The 11858-nt window shown below is 41.1% G+C and overlaps 1 protein-coding gene across 1 annotated transcript; it reads right to left on the reverse strand.

Moving 5' to 3' along the window:
* Positions 1-10977: 10977 nt before the first annotated feature.
* LOC147862013 (uncharacterized) lies at positions 10978-11527 on the reverse strand. Its single transcript, XM_087323051.1, has 3 exons — positions 11368-11527; positions 11211-11288; positions 10978-11138 (listed from the first exon to the last, which is right to left on the reverse strand). The coding sequence occupies exons 1-3, from the start codon at positions 11525-11527 to the stop codon at positions 10978-10980; spliced, it is 399 nt and encodes a 132-aa protein (XP_087179177.1).
* Positions 11528-11858: the final 331 nt, after the last annotated feature.

An 11858-nucleotide genomic window follows, 5' to 3' on the forward strand; every position in this document is an offset into this window, starting at 1 on the left:
AGTTCGAGAAAATCAAACTAGTTACATTGCCTTTCAAACTGACTCACTTACTACCCGCCTTTCAGCGATAGCTAGTACGAGACAACTCCTAGGGTCGACAACGAAGGGAGGGTGGTAACTGAGACGGAAACAACTAGTGTGGGGGCTGGTAGTTCCACCTCGGGTCAGTTCCTCCTTGTGTCACCACAAAGATTGAAGAGTGCAAACGTGAAAGCAGGGTTGTAGAGCATATAGCGGGAGACCATTGTAAGTGAATCGGCCAGTGACAATTTGCAGAAGAAACTGGCCCTTTCCTCCTCCTTTTTACAATAGGAAACCAAGTTGGCCCTCCAGCAGGCTAGAGCCATTGAAACAAAATTACGGAAGTTCGTTGCGGTCGCGTAGCGGTTGCTACAAGCTGACCCTAGTTGCAATTGGTCTAGAGCTAAGCTGGAGGAAGCAAAGTTGAAGCTACGGGAAAGGACGTTGGAGAAGAACTGAATGCTATTTCGAAGGACCGCAACATGGTGGGCTAGAGCAGACGACAAGGTCAACCATTTCTTTCACTCCACGGCACCCAAGGGTGGTGGTGGACATATACAAGGGTTGCACAAACCGGGCGGTGTCGCGAAGTTTCGCGCGTGTGTGTTACATGGGCGGGACCACAGGGGTCTTAGACTAGGGAGTACTCAAGGGATAGAGAAGACCCGAGGTTTGCTTTACGACAATACTACTTCCCGAGTCCTTCCCGAGCAAGGGCTCATTGCCCTCTTTTTGTGAGGCCGGTGGCTTTCGTTGATCACGACTCGTCGACTTTTCGAGATCACCGCACAAACCAAGTGATCAAACGGGTACAAGCAAAGATGAGCACACAAGATGAACGCACAAGGGGACGATAACACAAACACGAATGCCCGTACGTCTTTATGAGGAGGAGAGGTGCATGGGCACGCCCAAATGCTCCCTCGTCACAAGACGTCAAACGTACGAGGAAGACACAAAACACACACAGAAATGGTCATAAGCCTTTATGAGGAGGAGAGGTGCATGGGCAAGCCCGAACGCTCCCTCATCACAAGACAGCTGAACATACAAGGAAGTCACAAACACACAAACAAATGCTTGTACGTCTTTATGAGGAGGAGAGGTGCATGGGCACGCCCGAAACGCTCCCTGATCACAAGACGGCCGAACGTACAAGGAAGACACAAACACAGACACCAAATGCTCGTACACCTTTATGAGGAGGAGAGGTGCATGGGCAAGCCCGAACGCTCCCTCATCACAAGATGATCGAACGTACAAGGAAGACACAAACACACACACAAAATGCTCGTACGCCTTTATGAGGAGGAGAGGTGCATGGGCACGCCCGAAACGCTCCCTCGTCACAAGACGGACGAGCGTACAAGTGGACAAGAACAAAGAAAGAAAGAAACACAAATGATATTGGCCAAAGAAATAAATACGTGTTCGATTCCAACGCAAGAGGACCCTTTATAAAATAGGGTTTGATTACAATGGCAACTTCTAGTTATCCACAAGATCAATCAAAACATAAATACTAAAGGCCCTTAAAGACAAGAGCAAATCCGAACACGGTGAAGACGAACACACAAGCACCACCAAAATGCCAACCCGAATGAACCACGACCACCCGAACGGCGAGCACACATGCTCGCAACGACGAACGAGGCAAAGCAAAGTTGAACCAACGAAGCTTGGGCTCACGAGCACTTCGAGTGCCAACATAAAGAAGACGAGCACGTGGCGATGAGGGGATGAAGGGGTATGAGATGAAGAGAAGTGGTGAAGAAGAAGATGAAGAGCTCCGAAGGAAAAATGGTGATAGTCTCCTCCTCCCAAAACGTTGTCATGACATTCCCATGCCACGATGAGAAAATAACCTCTACCAATTTATATGAGCTTACTTCCCGGATTCACGATTTTCTTTTCATTTTCTCTCGTACGCCGAGATCGACGCGACAATGGTGAAACCAACGTGAAACGGGAAGTTAAGAGAGATGGAGAACCAAAAAGTAGTCTCGGAGCCACGAATCAACCAAGAAGTTGTTGTGGAGCCACAAATCAACGTGGTGCTTCAAATGATCTAAAGAATGATGCAAAGCCAAGAACGTGCAACTGCTCTTCAACGAATCGATCATGCTATTGACAAGCTCGTAGAGAAAATAGGTCTCTTTGAAGGTAAAAATATAACTAAATTCTTACAAGTATATGTTACTGAGATGGGTAGTAAAGGATTAAATCAACAGGATGTTCAAATGAATTTTGTGAGGATGGTTGAACTCCCTTTGAGAAGTAGAGTCTTTGAACTCACAACAAGTTCTAATGATTGGGTTGCATTTGAGCAAGATTTATTAAATGAATACATGCTTGGTGATACAATCCGAGCATCAAGGAGGAGTTTCTTGGATTGGGTGGACAAAGAAGACAAGAAGATTTCGGTGATGGAGTTGTTGAAAGAGTTTGAAGCTCGGTATAATCAATTAACGACGACCGAAAGGAATCTTTTGGAACAAGAGAAGGTCATATTATTCTTGAAGGCATTAGACCGATCCTATCAAGAAAAATTAGTTGCATTCCTTGAAGACTGGACTACACCCACTGGACTAGTGTCTGATTGGAATCGAGTACATGAAGCTTGCAACAGAATCAGCAAAAGAGCCCAATAGTGTGAGGATCTTTCGATTGCCGGAGGTATGAAAGATGAAGTGAAGACAACCATAAGGGAGGATACTGGGAGTCCGTCAACTATTTCCAAGGTACCCGAAAGAGTGATGGACGATCTTATCAAAGGTATAAAAGATCTTTCATTACATGTTGCAAAACTACAAGCAGAAAAATCCTCACAACCCCAAAAAGATTATGAAAGATGTATATGGTGTGATAACATTGACCATTCAAGAGGATGACGGGAACCCAACGTTCCTTATGAGCGATGCTCGGCCACAACCGAGCGTAGAATGACACACAGAAAAACGGGAAACAAAACACGATACAAAAGAGAGGAAGATACACACACACTACACAAGAGGTTTACGTGGAAAACCCCAAACTAGGGGAAAAACCACGGCAGCCCACAGGTTGCAAACTGTCACTATGTATGAATGTACAAAACAGTGAGTTCTCGGAGGCAACGACCTCGGACTCACGCTCTTCGCCACAAGCGGCGGTTACAACAGAGGCAACGACCTCTTTCTCACTCTCTCTATACACTATTACGTGCTCTCTCTTCTTCTTGCGCCAACAAGGAAAAGTAACCACAACTACTTTCTATTAGTTTGCCCTAAGTCATATTTATACTAATATGACTTTTCTTCTATTTACAAATATAGCCTCGATGGGCTCTCAGAAACATATTTATGAATATGTCTCTTTCTCCGGTTCATACCGGGCCTGCACCATCCGGCTCTTCGTAGCCGGGTACTCCTCATCCGGTTCATACCGGGCCTGCACCATCCGGCTCTCCGTAGCCGGGTACTCCTCATCCGGTTCTTACCGGGCCTGCAACATCCGGCTCTCCGTAGCCGGGTACTCCTCATCCGGTTAAATACCGGGCCTGCACCATCCGGCTCTCCGTAGTCGGGTACTCCTCATCCGGTTCATACTGGGCCTGCACCATCCGGCTCTCCGTAACCGGGTACTCCTCAAACCGTTTCGACACTGTTCTTCTCCCTTCCCATCCGGAGGGACCTGTCTCCCAACAGAGGAGGGTGTGATAACTATCAAGAAGCGATAGAAAGAGGGGTAATATTCTTCAAAGATGGTAAGATTCATTCTTCTGAATCTCGATTACCTCTCCGAACTAACTTTAGAAGAGGTGGTATGAGAAGGATCATCGAAGACGCGGAAGTAACTAGGACACAAGTTGTTTATCAACCAACAACTACAGTCATCCATGTTGGTGAAGGAGGATCTTAATCTGAATTTTGGCCGTGTATTTTGAAAGCTGCAAGAAAGGGTAAAATCGATTTTGAAAAGTTGAAGTCTGAAGGTGATGTTGTCCGAAGCAAAACTGGTTGGGAAGACCCAGTGGATGGCCTCTCAGCTTTTGCGAAGGTTCCAACAACCCAAGCCCATGAAGTGATCATCGAGGGAAACGGAAATGGGCGGAAAATGAAGATAACAAGAAGAGGGAGCTAAGAAGCGCTAAAAAGAGGGAGACAGAAAGTCCAAAAATGGTAAACCCTGACATTGAAAAAGGTAAGGATAAGAAGAGTCCCTAGTTCAAATTATTATCTGATATTGAAGCTTCAACTGGTTTAAAAAAAGTATTGGAAGAAAGAATTTTAGATAACAAAGTGGAACTTTCCTTGAGGGAACTTTTGGGCATAGCGAAAAAAGAATTTCATGATGCAATAATAGATGGGATTAAAAGAAAACGACAAAGTATTGAAGCTATCGAAAACCCAGGAAATGAAGTAAAGAAAGCAACAGTTGGAGTCCTCAAAGGTGAACCAAGCTCTTCCATTATTGGTACACAAGCTATTGCGACGACAACTTTTGAAGAGAAGCAAAAAGAGCTAAAAAGCTACTATGCTAAGAAACATTGGGCAAGAGCAACAACTGAGACACCCGTGAAGATTGAAAACCTTGAAGATCCGGTCATGGCCTTAATTGACCACGGCTCAAAAATTAATCTAATTTCTTATGATATTTATAGGAGGGTCGAAGCACGCTACGGTGTACCAGAAAAGTACTGTTTTTGGCCACAAAAATTGTCAGTACTTTCAATACTGTTAGTACTGAATAATTCAGAAAAAAAATTAGAGAAAAAGAAAATCGATTTTGGAGAGTGGGGTGACTGTAGTACAAGTGTCATTTACTGTAGAAGGAGTGGGGGGAACACGTGAGGAGATGTTCTTCCATTTTGGGGGCTATTTTCCCCTCACGTCGATTTTGGCGCTTCCCCTCACGTCGTTTTGGCGATTCCCCTCATACTGTTCTTCCTCTATCTCTCTGAGCTTTTCATCACAGACATCCATGTCACGTTTCTGATTTTCCTTCAATCTAAATCTCAGACATCCATGTCTGGTTGGAGAGTTTGAGTTGAGGATTTCTAATTTTTTTAGGGTTTCTGTTTTTGTTAGGTTTCGGTTGAGGTACAGAGACTGTTCTGAGGGTTTAGATAGCAGCCAATAGTCACTTCTTTGACAACGACTTTCGTACTTCCACCGATTGCAGTTGATGTCGTGGTGATTTGGGGCTTTTTCCACCAAATCGAGGCGGCATTGGAGGTTCCTTCCACCAAATCGAGGCGGCATATCCAACGCTCCCTCCACCATTGGAGGTTCCTTCCACCAAATCGAGGCTGCATATCCACGCTCCCTCCACCATTGGAGGTTCCTTCCACCAAATCGAGGCGGCATATCCAACGCTCCCTCCACCATTGGAGGTTCCTTCCATCCATTTTTTTATTTTCAGTACTAAAATGTTTCATTTCTTCATATTTCAGTACTAAATTTTTAGAATTGACATTTGCCATATTTGATATGTAATTCTAATGTTTGAAACAAAATATTTCTCACTTTGCAGGCCACATTTAAAAACATTTGATTGTGTTTTCTTGGTTGAGTCTATATATCCACGCTCCCTCCACCATTGGAGGTTCCTTCCATCCATTTTTTTCATTTTCAGTACTAAAATGTTTCATTTCTTCATATTTCAGTACTAAATTTTTAGAATTGACATTTGCCATATTTGATATGTAATTCTAATGTTTGAAACAAAATATTTCTCACTTTGCAGGCCACATTTAAAAACATTTGATTGTGTTTTCTTGGTTGAGTCTATATAACATTAACTACTTTCGCAAGACACTTAATTTTTGTGGATAAATCTAGTGACCGAATGGGGGTTCCTAACGAGAGTGAGTTGTCAAGTAACTCATGCATATCTGAAAGAACTAAGAGACGAGTGGTTCTTCACATAGTTCGTTATTTGGTAGAAATAACGAAGAGATTTAGTGAAGAGGATCGTAGGGATATTATTTGTAGAGTGTTACACCATCAAAGTTTGAATGAAGACATGGAGAGAATAAAATTTAGGGACCAATGTGTTTCAGAAGAGATTGTGGAGTCTATGAAGTCATCCCTAGACTTAGTGAAAGGTGTAGAGAGCTTAGACAAACTTGCTGCAAAGAGGGCAGCCCTACACATGGTTGTGAATGGTGCGAGAGAAAAAAAATATAGTGATACTAAAGTTGCCTTAGCCCTGGGTATTCAAAGAAGGAACTTGAGGAAACATCGCCGAAATATACACTCAAGCAAATTCAAGTGGCTGGGGTCGGGACGTAGACGGCGATGTGATGCCTTATCTCAAGAGATTATTGAGAAAGTGGATTCATTTTGGGCCAAAAATACGCGTGTCTCACCAAATAAGAAGGACGTGTGTAGACAACGAATAAGTCAGGGTAAGTACCAGATTCACCCTAGACACTTCTTGGAGATGACAGAGGTATTCCATTTTTTTATATCAATTCACATTCCATAACTTTGTGTTTTGACCAAGTGTATATTAATGTTTGCTATATATATTGGTTGATGTAGGCTGAATTGTACATGAACTTTAAAGACCAACATCCAAGCTTGACTGTCGGATTCCGCAAGTTCCAAGGTTTGAAACCATTTTATGTTAGAAAATTAAATGAGAGGAATACATGTTGTTGTGTGTACCATGTGAAGATGGACATGTTAAGGGTTTCTGTGAATGCAATGCGTACTGATTCTAAGGGTATACATGGGGAATTATGTGTCTGCACTTGTGAGATTTGTAGACCAAATGGGGAGGATAATAGGTGTAATGCACGAAACATGACTTATGCATCCGTTTCTGAGCTATGGAGGTCTTGTGTTTGTGAAAAAGAACCATCATGTGAGTGGCATCGTCGTACATGTCTATTAAGAACATGTAAGGTTTGTCTGCTACCATTATTTTGTAGGCAGGAGCTTGATATGGGAAATAGTCATATCGTGAAATGGAAATATTTGGAGTATGTGACTGAAAATATTGGCAAGGGAGTTGTAACTAAGCGTATCAAGGAAGTATATAAGGAGACATGTGCTGCTACCCTTGTCTCAGAATTTAAGAAACAACTTGGGGAGTTTATTCCACATAACTTCCGGAGTTATTGGCAAAATTCACAGTTCAAGGAATGTATTAATAACTTACCAACGGGTGTCATTGTATCCGTTATTGATTTTGCAGAAAACTATACATTTAAAGTTCAAAATGAGGTTCAATCAATGCATTGGTACAATGATCAATGTACAATACTTGTACATATTTGCTATTGGAGGCAAGACGGTGAGTTACATAAGAAATCAATATTTTACATTTCAGATGATAAAAAGCATGATACACTATTTGTTCAACATTGTTTTAAGCTTCACCATGCAGATTTATTTTCTCTAGGGTTAACCTTTAACCGTCATTGGGTTTGGTCTGATGGTGCTGCCTCGCAGTTTAAGGCGGCACGATCGTTCTACTTTATCGCCAGGTAATTTTTAATCCATATGTTTAATACTTATCATGCAATGTGTAAGGAAGTAAATCTTGTGTTAGTGGATGCATACTAATTATGTTTGTAACTATTAACAAACAGTACTAGTCACATCGATGCATACTAATTATGTTTCTAACTATTCGAATCTTGCACTTGTGAATGGATGCATGCATACTAATTTTGTTTGTATTATGTTGTACTAAGTAACTTTTAATCCATGTGAAGGGTTCTCCATAGACACATTGTACTATGTTGTGTGTTGTATCTGTACTATGTTGTGTTTACAGGAGGATATAAAGTACTCATCTTGTACTCATAGTATTGTCCGTCCTTAAGAGAATTGTACTAAATCAGAATTTACTCATGTTGTACTCATCGTATTGTACTCATCTTGTACTCACCAAAGCAGGTATTTCTCCTTATTCATTATTCGTATGCAATGGAATTACTTCGGGTCTGGACATGGAAAAGGAGAGCATGATGGCGCGGGGGCTGTGATCAAACGTGCCCTTACAAGTGAGCAGTTGGATAATAATGGCGCTAAGTTACAAAATGCACATGATGTTGTGCAGTGGCTAACATGGAAGATGTCAAATGATGGTAAGAACAGATTGTTTGTTGAAGTTCGCGCTGATGAGGTCGATAGAACTAAATCATATGGTTGTAAAACCGTGAAAGGCACACGCAGCACCCATTGTGTGTTAGGGTTTAGCCGCAAGGACACAACCCAATTGTTACTCCGTAGTTTATCATGCTTTTGTTCCATGTGTCTAGATGAAGCTTGGGATAAATGCATCAACCTATCAATCGTGGAGCCCTGGAAGCTGCAGAAGCTTGAGCCTGAACTACAAGATGATATTGAAGAGGATGTGCATTCAAACGATATTGTATACTACAACCAAAATCAAGACTTGGCAGTTTTATTGGAAGTTGGAGATCATTTTGTAGTGCTCAAATATTCTCAGAATGAAGATTTAGAAGACTACTACATTGTGGTGTGCAAGCAAGGAAAGACATTATTGAAAGAAGTGGTGAGGGATGGTTGGGGCAACAATTTCAACGTTGGTGAGTCTGTCGTGTATGGAAACTATTATGCAAAGTTGCCGTAGTGCAAGAACACATATGCATTACTAAAAGAAGCACCCATCGCAATAATCTACGCTGATGCCATTCTTGCGATCAAATTCAATATGACTCAAGCAAAGCACAAGGTTAAGGGATACAACACTGTCTACAAGGTCCCCCAAGAGGTTCATGAGCACATATTAGGGGAGGTCTCTCTATTTAATGCTTGAAAGTCACCCTATCAATACATTGTACTAGAAAACTGAAAAACATCCACTTGGAGTTCACTATTAATTTTGATGATTGACAAATGAATTGATATATTTCGTCTTTCTTCCAAAGGGTTTATGCCTCTCAACCACTTGTACTTATCTTTCATAATATATTAGTTGTTATCAACAGGACTTGGATTTCTTCATTGCCGATATTGCTCATGTTTCCTGATGTTATTTGAGCATAGGAGTTTTGCAGAGTTGGTGTGTCCTCTGTTGGCACATAAATCTGCTCTTCTTTTGCTACCAAGAGAAGATTGTTAGTTGAATTCATTAAAGACTTTAATATTGTAAGATTTTCTACTATAAGTTCATTTTTCAAAGGGGGCGATGAATTCTGTGAAGACAACAATGAAAATTATTCTCTCAGAATCCTTTTTTGTTTCATGATATGTCCTGTGAAGCCATCTGAGTTTTTACTTCTTGTATATAAGTCCTGAATATCCAGGCTATGGATTTTAAAGTACAAACCTTCCTTTCCTTAACAAAATAATCCAACTTCTGAAACAATAATTTGTGATAGCTCAAAAAGGTAAGTGTTTCCTTACTACTGTTAGTGGATGATTCATCCTTTGGGATGATATCATCAAAATATGGCCCACATTGCTTCAACAATTTGCACACATTCTGGTTACCATCCAAATGGGATTGATGAAACAGTCTATACTTCAGGATATCTTCAATAACACCCGATACCCGATATTTTCTGTTTCTCATCATCAACACCTAAAAACCTAAATTTTCCTAGCAAGCTAAGAAGACTTTCAAGCATTTTATCTACAATAGACTGAAAGACTTTGCGAGGATTAGGAGATGATCTCAAAAAAGAAACAAAACGTTGTAAAATAAGAATACTTAGATCAAAAAGTATATTCCCATTGTTTTTGATATATGTTGATGAGCAAAATATAGAAGCAATCCTTAAACATGAACTTGATTTCACACTGGTATAACTATTTCAGATTCATGAACTGGATTTTTTACATTGGCAATTGAAACAGTATTTTGGTATCCAAATAGTTCAATTTCAGACATCACTAACAACTAAAGTTCAAGTACAATCGAAAGACAATCAGGCACTAGAGGGTAACTTGGCCGATCTTGTAATGCGCTTGTTGTTGGTGCCAGATTTTTCTGATTTTACATTCTTCTTTATCTTAAAGCCTTTAGGTATGAGCTGACTAACTGACACTTCATCATCAGAGGCATCAGAGACAGGCGTGGATGCGCGGGCACCTTGTACTGGTGACAAGCTTGAGAGAGCAACTATGTTTTCTGCAACTGCAATGCTTGTACACAAATCCACAAAGGCGCTGTCGATAGACAAATTATCACTCATCTCCTGAATGCTTGTACTCCTAGCGATCTTTATTGCCCTATCATCATCACCGATGCCTATACACTCGTTCTTATTAGACTCCTGTTTGTGGACCGTGGCAGTAGTCATGGTCAACTCCTCTTGTACGATGGATGTCACCTCATTCTTAAGACAACGTTGTTCGCTCTGAGTACAATCAGGCCCACCTTCATTAGTAACGTTGTTCGCTCTACACTCCTCATGGGATTCTGTACAATCAGGCTTATCTTCAGGGAAAGCGATGTTCTTTCCACGATCCTCATGGGCTTCACAAGACACTACTAGCACATTCTCAGTACAATCAAGCTCCTCTTCATTACTAGCAATGTTCTTTCCATGATCCTCATGGGAATCTTTAGATAGTACTAGCACATTATCAGTACAATCAGTCTTCTCTTCAGCACTTGCCACATTATCAGTACAATCAATCTTCTCTTCAGTACTTGCCATATTCTTTCCACACTCTTCATGGGCTTCAATCTTCTCTTCAGTACTTGCCATATTCTTTCCACACTCATAGGCTTCTTTAGACATAGTGTTGTTTGTACATGCCAGCTGCTCTTCACATATGAATGCTTCGTTTTTCTCACAATCCTCATGTGTGGAAGATTTGCTTCTAGAGTCTGCCTCCTTGCAAAGGTTAATTTGATTCTGACTCTGATGGGAATCTGATTCTGCACTTGTGCTCCATGAAGTTCCCGATTCATTTGATTGCAGTTGGGAATCAGACTGCTCTTGTAAACCTAATTAATGGGATTCCAAAGAATATTGGTATGAACTCACATACTCAAAAGTTTGCAAACAATGAACATAGGGTTTAGGGCCACATTTTTACCTAATGTTACATCGTCATACTGTACAGCCGTAGATACCCCATTGCAAGTGGTGGGCTCGGTCATCTTCTCCACAACATCTAGGTGCTCAACAGTGTTGTTATGATCTATAATAACAACAAGAATAGGGTTGTTATGAGCTAAATCATTGTTTTCAAAGTCTGGCTTTTGACGTGTACCTGGGAGTGTGATAAATTCGTCTTCATGATCAGGTTTTGGACTCGTATCTCCGTCACCAAATATCATTTCATCATCAGCTAGTAACACAAGTACATGGTATTAGACAATGGATTAGGTTGACAATGCTCCAGACAGGTGAGAACTTATATGACTCACCATTGCATTCAACTTTGCCTTTCTTGCCGTTTCCATACAACATTCTTGCAGCATTTCTCTTCTTACTGGGCTCTATTTGTAAAGAAACTGCATTTCTCTTCTTAGTGGGCTCTATTTCTTGATGTTGACCGGAGCTTGGGGAATTTGTTTGTAGAAGCATATGTTCCACTGCTCCAATGGCCCTTCTCATACATTCATCCTCATCATAAAAATCATAGGTTATTGGTAATGATGGTCCCTGAACCTTGGAATGTGCAGCAGATATTGAGGGTTTAGGCACAGGGGCTGGTTGTTCCATTACCTTCCCTGGAGTGGAGTTGCTTGACACTACAACATTCATTGCAAGAAACAAAAAAACCTTGAATGTTAGTACCATCATCTAAAATATATAATGTAGGTCACAAGAGCTGCTTCCCATTTTACACAATGTACCAGTCATGAACAATGTACTACTCACATAGTTCCTAAATTATTGAACTAGTACTAATAAG

This window comes from Azolla caroliniana, unplaced genomic scaffold (assembly GCF_043228905.1).
Source record: "Azolla caroliniana isolate FFs.n. ecotype wild unplaced genomic scaffold, voAzoCaro1.0.p SCAF_7, whole genome shotgun sequence".
In the NCBI taxonomy this organism is placed as follows: Eukaryota; Viridiplantae; Streptophyta; class Polypodiopsida; order Salviniales; family Salviniaceae; genus Azolla; species Azolla caroliniana.